General features: G+C 37.1%; 1 protein-coding gene across 2 annotated transcripts in view; it reads left to right on the forward strand.

Moving 5' to 3' along the window:
• The window catches only part of LOC127412361 (semaphorin-4F-like), a 108,527-nt gene that overhangs the window by 76,186 nt on the left and 8,349 nt on the right, over positions 1–23,992 (forward strand). The window contains exons 2-9 of one of the 2 annotated variants that reach the window (XM_051648657.1): positions 6,313–6,461; positions 14,077–14,136; positions 17,642–17,746; positions 18,379–18,490; positions 18,634–18,753; positions 21,210–21,364; positions 21,566–21,747; positions 21,905–22,046. In XM_051648657.1, coding sequence (XP_051504617.1) covers positions 6,313–6,461; positions 14,077–14,136; positions 17,642–17,746; positions 18,379–18,490; positions 18,634–18,753; positions 21,210–21,364; positions 21,566–21,747; positions 21,905–22,046 — 1,025 coding nt within the window. The remainder of the gene's footprint in view (positions 1–6,312; positions 6,462–14,076; positions 14,137–17,641; positions 17,747–18,378; positions 18,491–18,633; positions 18,754–21,209; positions 21,365–21,565; positions 21,748–21,904; positions 22,047–23,992) is intronic. The other variant, XM_051648666.1, reaches the window with a different exon arrangement.

The raw sequence follows: 23,992 nt of genomic DNA on the forward strand, positions 1-23,992 counted from the left end.
TCACATAACCTGAATGCTTATGCACAAAAGCAGAGGGCAATCACAGAGCATTTACAGTGTGCAGCCCACTCAACTGTGTGGCCTTACATTACAGCGTTAGAGAAAGATTAATGAAAATCAATACTATTTTCTGCATATCTCTCTCTGTCTCTCTCTCACCAGCACTCGTACGTCATTCATGATTAATGTGCTGAGACTGATTGAATGATTCATGACAGGAGGTTGGCTTTGGCTGCTCTTTCAGTCTATGACAGCCCAGAGCTTGAGGTTTAGTGACACAAGCCATTGCTCTGGATTTTACCATTTTAACCTACCTGTGTTAGATTTTGCCTTCATTGTGTAGACCAGCCAACATTCTGCACAAGGAAAACGGCTAAGTAAACATACTAAATAATGTCTTCAGGAAAATATAAAAATGTAAAAAGCCAAAATGGTTTGTGTTAGGGTTAGGTTTAGAGGTTAGGTGATAGAAAATATAATTAGCTCAGTATAAAAGCAATTCAAGTCCATGAAAAGTGTGTGAATGAGGGAAAGAGACAGAAAGGAAACATGCAGAGATGCTCTGTAGGAGCTGATGCAATACAACAAATGCCAAAATTTCCTTGCAGTCTGCCATATTCACACACACACACACACACACACACACACACACACACACACTATATAGAGTCTGCGTGTCTCTTCACTCACAGACGAGTGGTCAGACGCACAGTTAGAGGGGATTGGCATTTGGTTTGGGGGATCGGCGGCAGATGGTCTAGCTCTAGGAACCAACACCACATCGGTGCGCAGCAGGGGGGGGAAACATTTCTGGTAGGACCTAGAGGGACAGGAAGGAATGTGACACAAGGACATTTAGGCAGGACCTTGCCTGAAGCAAGTGTCTTAGCCTGTTTCAATCTATTCTTTCTGTCATTTGCTTCTTCTTATACTTCTCACTCATTGAGAATGACAGCTTGAAATGGTGGAAGGGGTGGGGCTTTTTTGGCAGGTTGTGAGGCACAGATTGAGTGAGAGGCACAGTAGATGGAGATGGAAAGAATGAGAATAATAGAATATTGAAATTAGCATTGAAAACTTTTATTTAACTGAAGTTGCAAAAGTATATTAAAGCAAAAAAATGAGATCGTGCATTACAGTGATTTTATTCAGTATGCAAAAATGGCGGCAAAAGCAGTATGATAAGACATTTCCAATAGAAAATTACATTTACCATTGATAATAATCACAATAAACAACACTTTGGCCTATTAATATAGTTTATTAACCTAACTGTAAGCTGTTTATGGTTGCGAATTAGCTTAGCACATGTAAGAAATATAGTATTCAATTGATGTGTGGTCACATGTGTATGTACTGTATAAACAATGGCTTCAAGCGTGGCTCATTCCAGGATTTTAGTGCCACGACTTTTTCTAACTATACATTTTATCATTTTAGTTTGATTTAATATTATTTTATTCCATAACATTTTTATTCTATACTAATTATGTAAGGAAAGGTTGGTGGCAAACAGTTGAATTATTGAAAATTAATGCACATCCAAGGTGGTAATTTGGCCACAATGTAAAGTAAAGCAGAGTCAGTTATTCTGCTTAGACCAGGGTGACCACAATATGTACAGTTGCAGTCAGAAGTTTACATACACTTAAAACTCCATTAAAGTTTCCATTAAAACTCATTTTTTTAACCACTCCACAGATTTCATATTAGCAAACTATAGTTTTGGCAAGTTGTTTAGGACATATACTTTGTGCATAACATGAGTAATTTTTCCAACAATTGTTTACAGACAGATTGTTTCACTTTTGATTGACTATATCACAATTCCAGTGGGACAGAAGTTTACATACACTAAGTTAACTGTGCCTTTAAACAGCTTGAAAAATTCCAGAAAATGATGTCAAGTAGACAATTAGCCAATTAGCCAATTAGCTTCTGATAGGAGGTGTACTGAATTGGAGGTGTATCTGTGGATGTATTTTAAGGCCTACCTTAAAACTCAGTGCCTCTTTGCTTGACATCATGGAAAAATCAAAAGAGATCAGCCAAGACCTCAGAAAAAAAATTGTGGACCTCCACAAGTCTGATTCATCCTTGGGAGCAATTTCCAAACGCCTGAAGGTACCATGTTCATCTGTACAAACAATAGTACACAAGTATAAACACCATGGTACCACACAGCCATTATACCGATCAGGAAGGAGATGGATTCTGTCTCCTAGAGATGAACGTAGAAAAGTGCAAATCAATCCCAGAACAACAGCAAAGGACCTTGTGAAGATGCTGGAGGAAACAGGTAGACAAGTATCTATATCCACAGTAAAACGAGTCCTATATCGACATAACCTGAAAGGCTGCTCAGCAAGGAAGAAGCCATTGCTCCAAAACGCCTTAAAATCCAGACTGCAGTTTGCAAGTGCACATGGGGACAAAGATCTTACTATTTGGAGAAATGTCCTCTGGTCTAATGAAATAAAAATTGAACTATTTGGCCATAATGACCATCGTTATGTTTGAAGGATAAAGGGTGAGGCTTCCAAGCCTAAGAACACCATCCCAACCATGAAGTATGGAGGTGGCATCATCATGTTGTGTGCTTTGCTGCAGGAGAGACTGATGCACTTCACAAAATAGATGGCATCATGAGGAAGGAAAATTATGTGGATATATTAAAGCAACATCTCAAGACATCAGCCAGGAAGTTAAAGCTCGGTCGCAAATGGGTCTTCCAAATGGACAATGACCCCAAGCATACCTCCAAAGTTGTGGCAAAATGGCTTAAGGACAACAAAGTCAAGGTATTGGAGTGTCCATCACAAAGCCCTGACCTCAATCAAATAGAAAATTTGTGGGCAGAACTGAAAAAGCGTGTGCGAGCAAGGAGGCCTACAAACCCGACACAATTACACCAGTTCTGTCTGGAGGAATGGGCCAAAATTCCAGCAACTTATTGTGAGAAGCTTGTGGAAGACTACCATTTAAAGGCAATGCTACCAAATACTAACAAAGTGTACGTAAACTTTTAACCCACTGTGAATGTGATGAAAGAAATAAAAACTGAAATAAATAATTCTCTCTACTATTATTCTGACATTTCACATTCTTAAAATAAAGTGGTGATCCTAACTGACCTAAGACAGGGAATGGTTTCTATGATTAAATGTCAGGAATTGTGAAAAACTGAGTTTAAAAGTATTTGGCTATATAAACTTCTGACTTCAACTGTACATTTAAATATAATGTGTTTATCTCAAGACATTGTTTAGGGTTTGGCCCTCTTAGGTTTTGGAAAAACAACTTCTGTACATTATGGATCTGGCTTGAAACAGCCCAAACCGCCGTTTCTAGTTCGGAAAGAACGTGATTAGATGGTATGATACTTCATTTCATATCAACAAACCTGGAGCTACTTCATAGCTGCGCAGTAACAGTAAATGTATCAACATGGCTGCCAGACTCAACAATGATGTGGTATAACAAATAGTATTTGACATTTTAATGAATTTGCTTTGTTTGCATTTTGACATTTTCACGTAAGCCATTCTTCAGTGGAAGGCACAGCAGTTTGACTGATGTTTCTTCTGGCACACAGACAATTAAACGCACAGATAATCTTCTTGTTCTTTTGTAACTTCATTTGAGATTAAACGCACAGCCTGTCAAATTGTGTGTGTTAGCTTGTCCTTTAAAACTTATGTAAAAGTCCAAAAGTAGGTTTGGTTACTGCGAAGAAAAATGCTAAGGCATTCTTATGACATCATTAGATGACACAAGAGAGCTTCTTTGTTTGTGTGTTTGTGTGTGTGTGTGCTGTCCCTATACTGAATGTGTGCAGCATTTCGTGCATACTGCAGATGCCTTAAAAATATCTTCAGTTGCGTTAAAGTGATAGTTCAACCAAAAAATGAAAATTCTTTCATCATTTACTCACCCTCATGCCATCCCAGAAGTGTTTGACTTTCTTTCTTCTGCAGAACACAAAGATTTTTAGAAATATATCTCAGCTCTGTAGGGCCATACAATGCAAGTGAATGGTGGCCAGAACTTTGAAGGTCCAAAATGCACATAAAGGCAACATAAATGTAATCCAGTGGTTAAATCCATGTCTTCAGAAGTGATATGATAAGTGTGGGTGAGAAACTGATCGATATTTAAGTCCTTATTTACACTAAATCTCCATTTTCACTTTCAGTTCCACATTCTTCTTCTTTCATTTTTGGCGATTCGTATTCTGCGTGCATATCGCCACCTATTGGGCAGGGAGGAGAATTTATAGGCATTTGTGATGCCCTCATTTGAAAAGATGATCCATAAATAAAGTAAATAATGTTTTAGTTTTTTCATTATTCTAAAAATGCAAAAAGTTTGTGTTAGTCTTGAGTAATTATAATCACCTTTGTATAAAAATAATAGAAGGTTTTGGAATGTCTCCATTTAGATACATTAGCTAAGTAAACATGTGGAATAGTGTTTTGGACAAGACCTCTCTATGTAAGCCTCCAGAAGAAGATAAGAAAGAGATTAGGAATAAGATGGAATGGAGGGATAATTAAAGAATGAGAGTAGGAGGAAAGAGATTACATAGTGATTAATCTGATCACGTGTGCTTAGATTCCAATGGGTGCAGTCAGTACATACAAGCACAAACACACGTCCATGCGCACATACAGTACACACACACTAATGACTGCAGATGTCTGGAATGTCACAGGGTCACCCATCACAGACACACAGCCTTTCTGTTTCACATTCTAATGTCCGCTCATGAGATCAGACATGAAAGAGAAGGAACACAGGATATTAACAGTCTAAAGGGAGGAGCATTCATTTAGTACATGGCGTTCAGTGTGTTTCATAGCTGATCATTTTCTGTGCCCTGTCAGTCTTCTACATTTTCTAGTGCCACTTTTTGTGATTCTTTCCTCTGACACTTCTATCACACTAGATTAGAAGATGAGTGTGATCTGTCCTCTCTCTTTTCTTTGTCCTCTCATCTGTCTTTCTTGCTCTCACTTTCTGTCTCTTAAATATATACACTTAGTTATGGTTAGAGTAATGGAGCAATTGGGTGTTTCACATTTTAAATTAAAAGGAACGGATCAGCGCAGATGCTTTATTAAATTTGCCCTAGGCATCTGAGCTACAGTATATCACATCTCAAACACTATTAAAGTTTCAGAACATCAACATGCATACTAATATACATATTTATAAAAAATTACTGATTCTTTTAGATGGTAAACATTAAAGCTTATATAGAGTTTATCTGTCGTGTACTTTTGTGTCTACTTTTAAATTCATTTCTGTAACTGTTACATTAAGTCAACATGAAACATGGACCAACATGGAAATAACGTTAACCAATTGGCAAATATCTGTTTAGACATTGTTTTAGTAGGTAATGCAGCCTTTCTAAATCTTGACAATAGTTTACGTAGTAATTTAAAAATAACAATCTATTTTAAAAAAGAACGCTAACCATCGGGATACATCGAGATGCTTCCGAGGGTGAACTTGGCCTTTAGCCTCCTCATCCCGTTCAAAAAGACTCCTCAAAAGTGTTTCAGCAGGGAGTATTCTTCAACTATAGACCGCAAACTTAGGCTATATCTACATTAATCCGGATAAATTCGAAAATGCCGTTTTCGAAACGCTTTCCAAAAATTGCTTGTCCACACTGAAATGATGGGTCGATGGGTCATTTCCATGTACGGTCTGAAACGCAGTTGTCCTGATGTTTCGTCGCCGCACTGCAATTCCAAGCAAACTTCCCATTTCCTTTGAAGAAATGCAATGTGAAGGTTGTACAAAGTAACATTTGTCTTTAACAACTATCAAAGTTGATAGCAGGCACAACAATGCCGCTACAACATAGGCTGACATCTTGATTGTTTTGGGTTGAATAGATCACATGACTGCATCACATGACAACAAATACATCATTGTTTTAGAATATCTCCATTTTCCCTATACACACTAAAACGCAAAGACAGCATTTTCAAATTTATCCACATAGGAGAGCATTTTCTAAAAGCTCAATTTTCGCTGGACAAAAAAGCAGTCCCCGTCTGGACGGAAGGCCAAAACGTAATGAAATTAATGCGTTTTCCAACTCCATTCTGATATGGAATGACCACTTTTCACAAACCAACCAATCAAGTCCCTCCCCTACATTTTTTTTCTCTCTGAATATGCTGTTTGGTTGGAAATCCTGTTTCATGTTGACTTTTAAGACATTTAGGTGGCTATGAGAAAACTTTGTAGTGATTAAATGTAATCCAACCTTCTATTTCTCTCTCCTTCTCTCAGTGGGCATATATAAGCTGGATTCCTGTGAATTTGGAGGTATATACAACTTCAGCACCTTCCTGTTGGATCGTGCATCTGGAATGCTCTACCTTGGTGCGCGGGATGCAGTCATCGCCGTGGATACTGCAAACCTGTCAAAGAGGAAGACAGTGAGCTTTTTTGTTCAGTGAATGTTAGAGACTGTGTGTTATTTAGATGTCTATATTTTATAAATAATTGTAGTGGTAACCTTCCTGAAAAAAAACAGCTACAGTGATGTGCTTGCTGGTTTTAGAGGGGTTCTGAGCACTTGCCAGCTAGTGAGGCTGGGAGAATAACTAGACTAGCTTAAACCAACTAAGACCAACAAATCTGCTTAGGCTTGTTTAAAGGAATAGTTCAGCAAAAATTTGTAATTATCTCATGATTTACTCACCCTCATGCAATCCCAAATGTGTATGACATTTTTTCTTCTGTTGAACACAAACAAAGATTTTTAGAAGAATATCTCAGTTCTGTACGTCCGTACAATGCAAATGAATGGTGGCCAAAATTTTGAAGGTCCAAAAAGCACAAAGGCAGCATTAAAGTAATAAGACAGCAGTGATTAAATCCATGTCTTCAGAAGTGATATGATAGGTGTGGGTGAGGAACACATCAATATTATTTTTTACTATAAATCTACACTTTCACCAGACCTCCTATGTGCATTCACGAGAGGACCAAGTTCTTCTTCTGCTTTTTGGCGATTCGCATGCTTCATGCATACCGCCACCTTCTGGGCAGGGAGGTGAAAGAAAAAAAGGGGGGGATAAAGGAAAGAAAAAGAATAAATAAATTGTAATTGCACAACAGCCCAGTAGGTGGCGATATGCAAGAAGAATGCGAATCGCCAAAAAACAAAAGAAGACCTCTCTTGAATGCGCAAAGGAGGGCTGGTGAAAGTTTATAGAATGGTTTATAGTTAAAAAAAGGACTTAAATATTGATCTTTTTCTCACCCACACCTATCATATCACTTCTGAAGACATGAATTTAACCACTGGAGTCTTATGGATTGCTATTATGCTGCTTTTATGTGCTTTTTGAAGCTTCAAAGTTCTAGCCACTGTTCACTTGCATTGAATGGATCAAACATATTCTTCAAAAAATCTTAGTTTGTGTTCTCCAGAAGAAAGAAATTCGTACACATCTGGGATGTCGTGGTTGAGTAAATGATGAAAGAATTTAAATTTTTGGGTAAATTATTCCTTTAAGATTTTATTTTATTTTTTATTTTTTATTTTTTTCAGAATTGAATAGAGAGAAAAGAGAGTGTTTATTTAACTGCAATCAAAATAAAAGATTTTACGGAGGGAAGATCAGAATCAATCCGTGTATCATTTGTTCATTTCATATTCAATTAGGAATTCAAAATCGGAAAAATTACTTATTTAATTATTCGTTTACAAAACCAATATTAAAAAACAAATAATGACTTGTTTTTTGTTATTTCGATTTAATGCTCAAGTTAAAAATAGGAAATTGGAAAAATAGCCACGGGACACTGTGCTATTTGATTATTTGTTTTCACTACTATATGGCTTGAATATTTAATTCGCACATATGGGTGGACCTGAAACGCCCCTTTCTTCTGATTGGTCAACCTGCACCGTCGTCTCAATGCTGTGAGACAGAATAAAACTTCTCTGCTGTTTAATTGTTTAGATGAATTCATCTCAGTTAATATTGCATTTTTTACCATTTATTCTCCAAAACTCGCCACGTTTATTGCAGCTGAGCTATCTCTCTCATCAAGTAGTCAGACACAGTGCCTACACATAACCATAAAAAATTAACTGAATGCAGACAGGGTTTCGGCTTCATGCGATTCAGAATTAGGACAATCGTTGCCACGTGAAGCAATTGATAAGAGTGACACACACACATTATTAAGATGTTTATTAAGATTAATCTCTCGCTCTGTATGCCAAATGTCTTCTCACAGTTATCCTTTTTCATGCCATACTACTTGTTATATTCATTTATATGTGGTAACATGCAGTGCAGCTGATCAGTTGGGCACTGGTGGTCCACACTGCACTAGGGAATTGGCTGGTATTCACAGTTAGGGTGACACCTTTTGTCCTAATAATTAGTCTAAGGCAACTATAGTTTGATTGCTTTAAATAAGCGTTTTAAATTGACATCAGTGTTTCTTGCATTTTTGAAATGAGAAATCATCAAAGGGTATTGAAAGAATCGGTTTATTTTCATTTTTATATACTGCAGTGCAATGAACAAAGAAAGATGCGGTTCAGGGAAAATACAGACTTATCATAGGGTGCATCCAAGACAGATGAGCATTCATGCCAGTGAATTATAACAGCTACAACAATAAATAACAAATGATAAATAATAATAATAATAATAACAAATAAATTGGAAGATGTTATTACATTTAATATTTAATATAAGACAAAATGTATTTACATGGCAGCAAAGAGTACTAATTTCAAGCTCAGATCATTCCGACATCCATGTTTTTGAATGGGAAGATGGGTAGCCTTTACCTAATGGGTCGTATACACGGCAGTTTTGTGTGCCTTTTATTATCGGACAAATGTGAAGACTACGTGTAAATGCTGATTTTAAATTCACTGGTCGAGCTTTTGAGAGACGAGCATTCATGAACTTCCTTTAGCACTGGCTGTAGTTTGTCGTCATCTCCCAGCAACACGTAGCAGTGGAGTCCGATACCAAACAGGAACAGAGCTGGATTTGGCCGGCTCTGGTAACCTCAGGATATGAATCCTCATGGAAACAAATAGAATAATATTAGTGTAGATGCCATTCAATTTTATGCAGAGTTATAGATCGTGATAGATGTTTCTGGTTCTGGCAGACCTAACAAAAGCAGCCTAATTTTGAGTTGAAGGATAAATTAGGTGTATGCCTGGCTAAATAGATGAGTCTTTAGTCTAGACCTGAGTGAGTGTGTCTGCACCCCGAACAGTGTTAGGGAGACTATTCCATAGTTTAGGAGCCAAATAGGAAAAGGATCTACCTCGTTTTGTGGATTTTGATTTTCTAGGAACTATTTACAGGCCAGAATTTTGCGATCATAATGAACGTGATGGAATATAGCGTGGTAGAAGGTCACTTAAGTACTGCGGAGCTAGACCATTCAAAGCTTTGTATGTAGTTAACAGAATTGTAAAATTAATATGAAATTTAACAGGTAGCCAATGTAACGATGATAAAATGGGGCTAATATGATCATATTTCTTGGTTCTAGTCAGCACTCTGACAGCTGCATTTTGAACCAATTGAAGTTTATTTATTGAACTTGATGGACATCCTCCCAGTAATGCATTACAATAATCTAGTCTTGAGGTCATGAATGCATTAATTCGTTTTTCGGCATCAGCAACAGAGAGCATGTGTTGTAATTTAGTAATATTTCCATAAATAGGTGGAAGAATGCTGTTCTACAAACATTGGAAATTTGATTTTCAAAGGACAGATTGGTATCAAATATAACACCTAATTTCTTTGCAGAAGAAACACTGCACTCAGAACTGTCAGTTGATGCTCTTTCATTGCTTAGTGTACTTAAGGGACCATCTGAAAATTCACTCACTATTAGACACAGGCGGTGTCCAATCACTCATTCAGTTGACGTGCAAGTTAAACATAAAACATTAAAAGTACACTTTTACACCTGTAGTCGCAAGTTCAAATCCAGGGCATGCCAAGTGACTCCAGTCAGGCTTCCTAAGCAAACAATTGGCCCGGTTGCTAGGGTGGGTAGAGTCACATTGGGTTAGCCTCCTCGTTGTTGCCATAATGTCAAAATATTAGATTATTTTCGAGAACAAAAACTAAAATTCACCACAATGTTATTTCACATTCCAAAGGTTGTAGTAAGTTCCCAGATTCACAACAGGTGAGATTATTACAGTAAATCCAATAATATGAGTACAGTGTTAGGTTCTTTTAGGATAAACATCATAAAAAGTCCTGAAAATGTTATTTTCGCATTCCAAAGTTTATAGTAACTTCCCAGTGGATAGTCTGACTAACTGTAAAAATCTCATCCGTAGGAAGTCAGTCTATCTACTGGGAACTTACTACAACCTTTGGAATGTGAAAATAATGTTTTGTTAATTTTAGTGATTTGTTTTTTCATAATATAAGTGAATACTGTACATTGATATGCACAGCCATCACTCTGGCTATCTTTTTGGTTTGTTTTATTTTTCAAATTACAATGGTTTTTTTTAGATAGAACATGCATGTCAATAGTCAGATAAATGACTGCTCTGACACCAGTGACGTTTTAGTTGTGGGTGGAGTTTTCAGACGGTCCCTTACGCGAATATCCAACGAATATCGAACCTAAATCTAACTTTACCATGTAGTTAAACGTAAGCCTATGTCTTTACAATGTAGGTGTAATGATGAGTCAGCGGAGTTGAGATCCATATGCAGCTTTTAATAACAATAAACGTAGTAATATAGACAGGCAGGGTCAATCACCAGCAACAGTAATATCCAAGGTAATCCAGAGAGGTAGACAATAAACAGGCAAGAGGTCAGGGCAGGCGGCAGTCAATCACAGGTTATTTCCAGGTAAACAAGGCAGTAATAGTAGGCAGGCAGCAACGGTTCAAAACAGGGTGAACAGTCCAGGATCATACACAGGTAATGCAATAAACACAGAGAACACTCAGAAATGTCAGCCAGGGCAAAACAAGACTTCACAATAACAGTGAGTGAGAGTGAGACTTAAATAGCTGAATGGATTGGAGACAGGTGAACAGGTAATCATTGACAGGTACGTGGGTTATGGGAAATAAAGGAGTCCAGTGAGTTAAAGTCAATCCCCAGGTGATGGAGCCCTCTGGTGGTGAGCGGGAGGAACAACAAAGGTGGGATTCATGACAGTAGGCATATGCTTCAATAGTCTTATGAATGTATGGTTATTTTCATCATCTCATTTAAAACCATGCCTTTCAAACCGGAACAATGTCAAAGACAGCAGGTTTATGTGTAGGGCTGTCTGATAAATCTGACTACTTGATGAGAGAGATAGTTCAGCTGCAATAAACGTGGCGAGTTTTGGAGAATAAATGGTAAAAGAATGTAATATTAACTGAACAATCTGAACAATTAAACAGCAGAGAAGTTTTATTCTGTCTCACAGCACTGAGACGACGGTGCAGGTTGACCAATCAGAAGAAAGGGGCGTTTCAGGTCCACCCATATGTGCGAATCAAATATTCAAGCCATATAGTAGTGAAAACATAATCAAAACGCACAGTGTCCCGTGGCTATTTTTCCAATTTCCTATTTTTAACATGAGCATTAAATTGGAATTATGAAAAACAAGTCATTATTTGTTTTTTAATATTGGTTTTGTAAAACGAATAATTAAATAACAAGTCGTTTTTTGTTTTTCCGATTTTAAATTCCTAATTGAATATGAAATGAACTAATGATACACGCAGTAGAATCGTCCCAATCAAATCCTTCCAATCCAATCAAAATGGTGGACTTAGTAGACTTCCATTGTTTTTATAAAAAAGCTCATTGTATTTACTATCGTCTAACCCTAAGCCAGACCCTTTTCCTACCCCTAAAAGAAAGCATTTAGCATTTTTAGAATGTAAAATACAGTGTTTGTTTTATTTATTAATCCACTTTCCAATTAAGGATGTTCCTAAATGTCCCAAAAGAGAGGTTTTGTCAGATTTAGATCACGTTTGGGGACAGTTTTGTTTAAGTACATACACATTCACTCACAGTCATCATGAAAGACAGCTCAACAGGATTCAATACACAGCTTTTCATCAAGCTATGGAGGATGATCTCATCCTTGGTCGAGAGTGCAGCTCTCTAACCAAATTAACCCTTCCCATCGGCCCTCCCATTTCTCCCACCAGCCACTGCTTACTGTCTCCTGTCATCAGGGTCAAAATTTATCACACACTCTAATGTGGCTTCACATCCATGTACCCTCAAGCACTTCACAAAGAGAGTGTGCCAGAGCGCAGAACATGCTTTCCCCATACCTCTATCTGTACTTCACTCATTGTCTGAAAGCTGAATTACTCGGTTAACTCTCATGTAATATTAGATTAGAGCTACTGTGGTGAGATCATAGCACTGATGCCATTATAGCTCATTACCCTTGCTGATATGGGCAGTTGTGTCTGTAGGCATAGAGATTTCAGGGTTTGATTTTCTTTCCTCTGTGGAACAAAAAAGACATTTCTGCTCTTTTCCATAGACCGAAAGCATACAGTTACCAGGAGCTGTCTGAGTTTTGAATATGTTATAAGAATATATGAATTATAAATATACAGAATACAAAATATGAATATGAAGAAAGTTCTTTTTTAGGGTGAGCCGTTCCTTTAATTCTAGAGTTTAGTCATGTGTAAATAAAAACTAATGTTATACACTGCCTGGCCATAAAAAAAGTTGCATACTCTTAATATTTCATTGGACACCTTTAGCTTTGATTATGGCATGCATTCGTCGTGGCATTGTTTCGACGTTTATTTCCATCCAGAGTTGCATACATTTTTGGCAGATATCTTGTATTGATGATGGGAGAGTTGAAACACTCCGTAAAGTCTTCTCCAGCACATCCCAAAGATTTTCAATGAGGTTAAGGTCAGGACTTTAAAATGATTCCTGGTGCTCCCTGAACCACTCTTTCACAATTTGAGTCCGATGAATCTTGGCATTGTCGTCCTGGAATATGCCTGTGCCGTCAGGGAAGAAAAATCCATTGATGGGATAACCTGGTCATTCAGTACATTCAGGTAGTCAGCTGACTTCATTTTATTGCCAGATAACCTTGCTGAACCTAGACCTGACCAATTGAAGCAACCCCAGATCATAACACTGCCTCCAGAGGCTTGTACAGTGGGCACTATGCATGACGGGTGCATCGCTTCATGCGCTTCCCTTCGTACCCTGACGCACCCATCGCTTTGGAATTGGGTAAATCTGGACTCATCAGACCACATGATCTTTTTCCATTGCTCCACAGTCCAATCTTTATGCTCCCTAGCAAATTGAAATCATGTGGAAATCTTACTTTTACTATTAAACATGGCCGTGAGTTCTACTGTCGATTTTTTACCATGTGACTTCAAGCGTTTTAGTGATCTCCAATTACGATCATTCAAGATTTTTTTCTGACCACATTTCTTCCGCGAAGCTGACGGTTCACCATTATCCTTCCAGGTTTTAATAATGCGTTGGACAATTCTTAACCCAATTCCAGTGATTTCAGCAATCTCCTAAGTTGTTTTATTTGCTTGATGCAGGCCAATCATTTGCCCCTTCTGAAACACAGTAACATCTTTTCCACGACCATGGATATGTCTTCAGACATGGTTGTTTAAGAAATGAGAAGCTACACACTGCATCAGTTAGGGTTAACAGAACTGTTGCTGGCTGAAACATATGAATCACTGCAATAATGATCCAGTCATAGGCTCTTAAGTATCTACTTATTTAAATCCAAACATCGACTTTTTTTTTTTTTTTTGCCATGCAGAGTATATTTTAGACTCTGGCTGAATGTACAGTATGTAGGTATTTGACAATTAAATAAGCAAATAATATTAACAGGAACTGCCTGCACATTCTCGTGTGTTATAATCCACACTTTATCAAACAGGCCAAAGAAGCTTTGCATATTCATGACTGACACAGTTGCTGTATAACCAGGGGGGAATCTGAAGTACTGATCTCTTTCTTTCTCTCTCTTTCAATGTCTATGAAGATTGAGTGGAGTGTTCCAGAAGAGAAGAGGAAATCTTGTGTTGCTAAGGGAAAAACAGAGGTGAGTGTATATGGTATGCGTGCTAGAGTGTTGAGGGATGTAATGGACTCAATATTATGCAGCAAAGAATATTAATCTTGTGGAAGGGTTGCAAAGTGTGTTTGAATGTGAGTGTGAAGGTGTCTACTAATTTTGAAAGCAGCAATGTTCCTACTTTCCTTACGCAATACTTCAGTTCACTGCCTCTGAATGCATGTCTCCAAAATATATAGTGTAATTGACGTCAAAGAATAAAAATGAAGCTACAAGTAAAATAAAGTAAAAGATAATAATAATAATAATAATAATATTAATATTTAAAAAAAATAAAATTTTAATAATTAATTTTATAATAATTTAATACATGTAATTATGAATTTAAATGAGAATTATTATGATGATTATTATTATTATTAGATAGAGAATAAGAAAGAAATAACAATAATCTATAATAATAATCTCTTTTTCTTAGGGCGGCACATAGGGTGAGTGTTTGTGTGAAAGAGCTAATGAGCTCACTTATTTGCAGTTAGATATTGCTGTAATGATGGGGGAGGGGTTCTGTGGATGATTGACAATTGGGCTGAGGCCTCGGTGGGGGAGGGTCAAAAGGGTGTGATAAAGCAAACAAAAGGTATGTCATGATGAAAATGGAGAAAGAAAAAACGAGAGAGTTCTGAGAGAATGGGATAATTGACCTTTCAGACCTGCGGCTGTTCATTTAAATATCCTTCATTTTCTCTCTCCTTTCTGCAACACACACATATTTGATTAAACCCGAAGAAAAGCTCAGAATCTGTATCCTAGAGTCACCTATTTATCGTTATTGATGTACTTTGTTTAGACTTGAAAAGGAAGCTTTTCCTACAAAACACAAGTGGTTTTCCAAATATAAGTCTAACCTTGCGTATTAAAGGGATAGTTCACTCAAAAATGTAAATTCTCTCATCATTTACTCAGCCTTATGCCATCACAGATGTGTATGACAGTCTTTCTTTTGCTGAACACTGCTGATTTTTTTAGAAGAATATTTCAGCTCTGTAGGTCCAGACAATGCAAGTGAATGGTGACCAGACCTTTGAAGCTCCAAAAATCACTTAAAGGCATAAAAGTAATCCACATGACTCCAGTGGTTAAATCTATATCTTCAGAAGTGATATGATAGGTGTGGGTGAGAAACATATCAATATTTTAAGTCTTTTTTACCATATACGTATCTCCACATTCACAATGTGAAAGTGAAAATGGAGATTTATAGTGAGAAAGGACTTAAATATTTATCTTTTTCTCACCCCCACCTAACATATCACTTCTGAAGATATGGATTTAACCACTGGAGTCATATAGATTACTTTTATGCTGCCTTTAAGTGATTTTTGGAGCTTCAAAAGTCTGGTCACCATTCACTTGCATTGTATGTACCTAGAGATCTGGGATATTCTTCTTAATTTGTGTTCTGCAGAAGATACCCATCTGCGATGGCATAAGGGTGAGTAAATGATGAGAGATTTTTCATTTTTGGGTGAACTATCCCTTTAAGAAGCAATGATAGTCAGGATGCATTTGGATGCATTTGTAAAAAAAAAAAAATATATATATATATATATATATATATATATATATATATATATATATATATATATATATATATATATATATATATATACACTATATTGCCAAAAGTATTCGCTCATCTGCCTTTAGACGCATATGAACTTAAGTGACATCCCATTCTTAATCCATAGGGTTTAATATGATGTCGGCCCACCCTTTGCAACTATAACAGCTTCAACTCTTCTGGGAAGGCTTTCCACAAGGTTTAGGAGTGTGTTTATGGGAATTTTTGACCATTCTTCCAGAAGCGCATTTGTGAGGTCAGACACTGATGTTGGACGAGAAGGCCTGGCTCGCAGTCTTCGCTCTAATTCATCCCGAAGGTGCTCTATCGGGTTGAGGTCAGGACTCTGTGCAGGCCAGTCAAGTTCTTCCACACCAAACTCGCTCATTCATGTCTTTATGGACCTTGCTTTGTGCACTGGTGCGCAGTCATGTTGGAACAGGAAGGGGCCATCCCCAAACTGTTCCCACAAAGTTGGGAGCATGGAATTGTCCAAAATCTCTTGGTATGCTGAAGCATTCAGAGTTCCTTTCACTGGAACTAAGGGGCCAAGCCCAGCTCCTGAAAAACAACCCCACACCATAATCTCCCCTCCACCAAACTTCACAGTTGGCACAATGCAGACAGACAAGTACCGTTCTCCTGGCAACCGCCAAACCCAGACTCGTCCATCAGATTGCCAGATGGAGAAGCGTGATTCGTCACTCCAGAGAACGTGTCTCCACTGCTCTAGAGTCCAGTGGCGGCGTGCTTTACACAACTGCATCCGACGCTTTGCATTGCACTTGGTGATGTATGGCTTGGATGCAGCTGCTCGGCCATGGAAACCCATTCCATGAAGCTCTCTACGCACTGTTCTTGAGCTAATCTGAAGGCCACATGAACTTTGGAGGTCTGTAGCGATTGACTCTGCAGAAAGTTGGCGACCTCTGCGCACTATACGCCTCAGCATCCGCTGACCCCGCTCTGTCAATTTACGTGGCCTACCACTTCGTGGCTGAGTTGCTGTCATTCCCAATCGCTTCCACTTTGTTATAATACCACTGACAGTTGACTGTGGAATATTTAGTAGCGAGGAAATTTCACGACTGGACTTGTTGCACAGGTGGCATCCTATCACAGTACCACGCTGGAATTCACTGAGCTCCTAAGAGCGGCCCATTCTTTCACAAATGTTTGTAGAAGCAGTCTGCATGCCTAGGTGCTTCATTTTATACACCTGTGGCCATGGAAGTGATTGGAACACCTGAATTCAATTATTTGGATGGGTGAGCGAATACTTTTGGCAATATAGTGTATATATTTTTTTTTTTTTTTTTTTTTTTTTCAAATTGGCCATCTTTCATTCCTACTGTCAAATGTCAATAATTATCAGTTTACCGTGCCTTTTAAAAGGATAAAAGGTGGTGGGAGATCTCACTGTCTCAGACACAACCCAGTGGGTATCAGGTTATTGATCACTGTCATTGTTACGAAATACACACCTTGTTCAGGTTAAAAGTCACCCTTGAAACACAAACACAAACTGTGAAGAGCATCAGTTGCCTTAAAATGTGTGACCTTGTGCAAACTGCCCAGAATGTTGTTTTAACCTTTGAAAAGTCTTATACACTTGCACTACTGCTTATAAGAGACCTTTAAAATAAACAAATTGACGATTAAAATGAAAGATGAAGGTGAACTGCTTGTTTTGAGCAAAATGACCATTAGAATCTCGATTGATTAGTTTAAAACTTAACCTTATTGGAATTAATCTTTAATTATCTGTAATATTTCAATATAGAAACTGAAAGCTATAGGGTATACGTCTATAGTTTCTTCTTTACCAAAATATAGAGAATCATTGTGTGTTACTAAGAGGATTTGGAACTCAATATATGTCATTCTTTACTCTGCTGTCCCTCACAGGACGATTGCAAGAACTATGTCCGTCTGCTAGAGTTTTTAGGAGATGGACGCATATATGCCTGTGGGACGTTTGCCTTCGACCCCCAGTGTGCCTTTATCGTAAGTGTATGTGTTTCAGTAATTACACTGACTTAAATCTTGTCTAACTGCAAAGTAGGGTTAGAGGTAGACAATGGAAAACGATATAATTTAACATAGAAATAATGGCCAATTATTTCAAATGTTTTCTAACCGTGTTTATTGTGTTATGATATCTTGTGCATTATTTACAGCTTCTTTTGTATTTAATATTGATTTGATTTTATAGGCAACAGACGTCATTTTTCAGAATGATAATTTTTTTCTGTTAAATGATTTTATTTAAGAACTGTGTGTTAGAATAGAATGGTTAGATAACATAGGTAACTACATTTTTAACCTCAAAGGTACAAACATGTTCTTAAAACAATTCCAGGGGGTGAATTTTAGATCTTAATACAAAAGTACATTTCTGACACTGGTTTCTACATGTGATGAAACATGAACACACACTCATACACACATAGACACACAAAAATGTCAGGTATATTTTAATTCACAGCTGTGTACAGGTCATGTGTACAATCCTGTTAGCCTAGCTCTCAAAGATTGGCAGTTTTCCACCAGTGGAAACAAATTCATCCTCCCTCTCTACATCCCATTTTTGTTCATTTCATTTTATTTCAGCTCAAAATTTTCTTTCTCTCTGCCTCGTTTAGAACATCTCTTCATTCTATCTGGAGAAGCATGAGGATGGTAGTGTGAAGATGGAGACTGGGAAGGGGAAATGCCCCTTTGAGCCCAGCCAGCATTACACTGCAGTCATGGCAGGTATGATATTACACACATGCACAAATACAGATATGACAATAGGAAAAAAGGAGAAAAGAGCATGAGTCATTACTATGTTTCTGTTTTGCTCTCTCTCTCTCTCTCGCTCTCTCTCTCTCTCTCTCTCTCTCTCTCTCTTTCAGGAGGGATCCTTTACACAGCCGCCACTAGTAACTTCCTTGGCACAATGTACGACATTTCCAGGGCAACGGGCATTGAGCAGGAACGCATCCGGACTGAGCAATCTATCAACTGGCTTAGTGGTAAGACACAAGTATATAAACATACACATATTTACACACTGATGTAATCAGTCAAGCATATATGCTGTATTTATGCAAATTTGTACCCATACATTTTCATTACATCTACACTCACACCCATCAAACACACCCACTAGATGTAAAGTGGAATTTTCATTTTATTTAAGGTGATTCCACAAAACCTGCCAGGGTTATTATAGTTTTACATTTTTGATTTACTGGTAGATTTTTTTTTTATTTCCTTTTTTCTCAGTTTAGTTTAGTTTTCACTACTTTTCAGTTTAAATTTAGGTTTTCAGTATTTTTTTTCATTTCAGTATAGGTATTTGTTATTTTAGCTTTAGTATTTGAAAGGTGCACTCAGAATTTTTGTCATCTTGGACTAACACTGACACCTAGTGGTATGAATGCAGCATCATTCAAACACAAAAGTTTTCAGTTACCAATTGCATTGTAGAAACTAGTGGTCGACCGATATATCACCAAGGCCGATAAATCGGCCGATATTCTGCCTTTTTAATTATCGGAGTCGGCCGATAAATTTTCCCCTTTGGAAGATTTTTTTCTTGAGGACGCTGAGAATCGCCTGCTTGCATGTGAAGCGACTGAGACATGTAAACAACCATTCACGGTTCGTTTTGTTGTTACGTGCCATCGTGTTACTACAATAATAGACCGGTGTGCACCACAGTGTCATTTAAACAGTCCGCATATCAGAGGCAGACATGTTTAAGCTCATAATGTTAAAGTGCACACCTGTTTCATTCTCCCTCTCTCTCCTCAGCAGTTCCCTGTAACTTTTAAATGTCTTGTCTAATGATAAAAAGGCAAATATCAATAAAACTATTATCAAATACCGTCTGCAAATATCTCATTTAAACAGATGTAATTCACGAACCTCACGAAAATCCAGCGTTTTCTTCCCGTCGAGCGCTCATCTAATATCTTCCTCTGAAGCGCGTATTCTACCAGCCAGAATCAAAACTTCAGGATCAGGATCAAAAGTTCTTCTGATTCACAAATCATGGTGGTCAGTGGTCACATTCCAAGCAGGCGATCCAGGCCGTTTAAACTGTCAGGAGATTGCTGCCGCTCGCTGGATCCACATGAGTGCGTGAGTGCAACCAAAGTCTTTCTAGCAAGTCAGTCCACTGTCGGCCATGTTTGGAATGCTCTCGGGAGGCTATTTCCAGTCATGACAGTGCAGCTCCTATCTACTTGAATGGGGAAAGACCAAAATCTCCAAAACAGTTGGTCAAGATTATGATCAAAGAACATATTTTAAATCAGTAGTAAAATCTGACAACACTGGTATCATTAATTGTGCTTCTTTACATAAGAAAGCGCTAAAAAACGCGATTTTCCCAGCTTTTGTAGCTTTTGCGCATGTGCGTTCTCCAGTTGATTGACAGGCGTCTGTATCTAAAAGGTGACTGGCTCTTTTACCTGTAAGGCGGGACTTCCTATCTACATCAGTTGACCGTTGGCTGCAGTTGGGTGTTCTAATTTCTCCCATTCATTTTAAGAAGTGGTCCATCTCTGCTAAATAGTCTCTGGTGCAACTTCAAAGTAAAAGTGCTTCACGTGTGCTATAAGTAAATGTCTTATTCACTATGCAGTGTATGTACAATTGATTTGATTTGGTATTTTTTGAGAAAATACGACTGCTAATGTGGACATGCCATCTGTGGTTGCTGGACTACTGTGTGTACTGTTATTTCCTTCTTCCTAATATATTGACAATTTATTCAGAAATCAGAAGAAACTGATATCTACCATTTAAAATACAATATTATTTTTTAGATTCTTTTTGTTTTTTTTTGTTTTTTTTTTTTGCAATTATATGTTTATGTTATTTACTATATTAAATTGTGTTATATATCAGCATTGTATCGGCCACCCTGCTCTCTGAATATCAGCATCTGCATTAAAAAAGCCATATCGGTCGACCACTAATAGAAACTTACTATTCACAGTCAACCAAGATTAATTGAATCCATAAGTAAAAGTTTCCAATAACAGGGTGGTTACTGAGATTAGGTGAGTAGTATTTGGCTGGTCATGTGATTCTAACATGGCCGCCCCCATGAGGGGACCCTCTCTGTGTAGAATAAAAAAGCTTTTATAAGGTTACTGATATGAGTGGAGTCTTCATCTTATGTCAATATTCATGATTTTATACACATGTTTCAAAATTACTATTGATTTATTTTGGAGTAAAACTTTAAATTAGGAAAACATAACTGAGTGCACCTTTAATGATGTTAAATTCTCTTCTAGTGTTATTGCTACCTATTGGCATTTTCATGTTTAATAAGGCAGTTTCACATTTTATATTATACTGTGTATCAAAAACTGAAACAAAAATAGTCATTATTATTTTTTTTATAATGTTATTTTTTTATTTTTTATTTCAGTAAACAAAATGTTTTCATCCTGCTTGTTTCTGAACACAGATCCAGAGTTTGTGAGCTCTGCCTTCATTCAAGTGAATGAGGAGAACAACTCTGCCGGAGAGGATGACAAAATTTACTTCTTCTTCACTGAGGTGGCCAAAGAATATGACCTCTACACCAAGGTCAAAGTGCCCAGAGTAGCTAGAGTCTGCAAGGTGTGAACAAATCTTTACATAGTCTTGCTTGTAATGTACAATCTGCTCTCAGCTGTGTTATGAAATTGTACTGTTCCACTTGATTTCAGATTTCTGCTGTCAAAAATATCTTACTTTCTTTGCCATCTGTCTGTTCTTCATCACACATTACATATCTGTTATTTCATATCCTATTTTGGTCTCTCCCTCTCTCTGTTCCAGTCTGATGTCGGTGGTATGAAGACTCTGCAGAGGCGGTGGACTACGTTTTTGAAGGCCCAGTTGGTGTGTGAAGATCGAGCAAGTGGACAGAGATTTAATGTACTCACTGATGTCTTCACTGTACAGCACCAGCCTGGAAATCCCAGCAGCACTCACTTCTACGGCATATTTACCTCACAATGGTACATTGATCTGTCTCATCTCTGATCTGACCTCATCTTCTGAGCTGGTTTCATTTGATCTCGTCGTTTTATTTATTTGCTTTTCATTTCTCCATGATTGATTTTCTCCATATGTGTATATCCAGCTGAATGTCATGTGTAAATGTGTAATATTTAGGGAACGGGAAGAGCTGTCTGCAGTGTGTGTGTACAGTCTGGAGGAGATAACTAAAGTGATGAATGGACCCTTTAAAGAGCTAAAGAAGAGCTGTGAGAACTGGATAAACCCAGAGCCCATTCCTACACCACGACCAGGACAAGTATACAACTGCATCCTCACTACTATACAATACCATACAATATTATGCTATACTATACTATACTGTACTATACTATACTATAATGTACCATATCATACCATACCATAACACACATTATGCACAACTATACTATACTATAGTATAGTATAGTTGCACATAATGTGTGGTATGGTATGATATGATAAAGTATAGTTTCAATTTTTTTCTTCCATAATGTGTGGTATAGTATAATACCATACCACACATTAAGCAAAACATACTAAACCATACCATACCACACATTAAGCAAAACATACTAAACCATACCATACCACACAATAAGCAAAACATACTAAACCATACCATACCACACATTATGCAAAACATACTAAACCATACCATACCACACATTATGCAAGTCTACTATACTCTACTACACTATACTATACTATACTATACTATACCAAACCATACCACACATTATGCAAAACATACTAAACCATACCATACCACACATTATGCAAAAGTCTACTCTACTCTACTATACTATACTATACTATACTATACTATACCAAACCATACCACACATTATGCAAAACATACTAAACCATACCATACCACACATTATGCAAAACATACTAAACCATACCATACCACACATTATGCAAAAGTCTGCTATACTCTACTGTACTCTACTATACCAAACCATACCACACATTATGCAAAACATACTAAACCATACCATACCACACATTATGCAAAAGTCTACTATACTCTACTATACTATACTATACCATACCAAACCATACCACACATTATGCAAAACATACTAAACCATACCATACCACACATTATGCAAAAGTCTACTCTACTATACTATACTATACCAAACCATACCACACATTATACAAAACTCTACTCTACTATACTATACTATACTATACTATAATATACCAAACCATACCACACATTATACAAAACTCTACTCTACTATACTGTACTATACTATAATATACCAAACCATACCACACATTATACAAAACTCTACTCTACTATACTGTACTATACTATAATATACCAAACCATACCACACATTATGCAAAACATACTAAACCATACCATACCACACATTATGCAAAAGTCTACTATACTCTACTATACTATACTATACTATACCATACCAAACCATACCACACATTATGCAAAACATACTAAACCATACCATACCACACATTATGCAAAAGTCTACTATACTATACTGTAATATACTATACTATAATATACCAAACCATACCACACATTATACAAAACTATACTATACTATACTATAATATACTATACTATAATATACCAAACCATACCACACATTATGCAAAAGTCTACTATACTATACTATAATATACTATACTATAATATACCAAACCATACCACACATTATACAAAACTATACTATACTATGCTATAATATACTATACTATAATATACCAAACCATACCACACATTATGCAAAACTCTACTATACTACACTGTACTATACCAAACCATACCACACATTATGTGAAATGATACAATACTATACCAAACCATACCACACATTATGCAAAACTCTACTATACTATACTATACTATACTATACCAAACCATACCACACATTATGCAAAACATACTAAACCATACCATACCACACATTATGCAAAAGTCTACTATACTCTTCTATACTATACTGTACCATACCATACCAAACCATACCACACATTATGCAAAACATACTAAACCATACCATACCACACATTATGCAAAAGTCTACTATACTGTACTATACTCTACTATACTATACTATACTATACTATACTATACCAAACCATACCACACATTATACAAAACTCTACTCTACTATACTATACTATAATATACTATACTATAATATACCAAACCATACCACACATTATGCAAAACTCTACTATACT

Source organism: Myxocyprinus asiaticus, chromosome 2 (assembly GCF_019703515.2).
Source record: "Myxocyprinus asiaticus isolate MX2 ecotype Aquarium Trade chromosome 2, UBuf_Myxa_2, whole genome shotgun sequence".
Taxonomy (NCBI): domain Eukaryota; kingdom Metazoa; phylum Chordata; class Actinopteri; order Cypriniformes; family Catostomidae; genus Myxocyprinus; species Myxocyprinus asiaticus.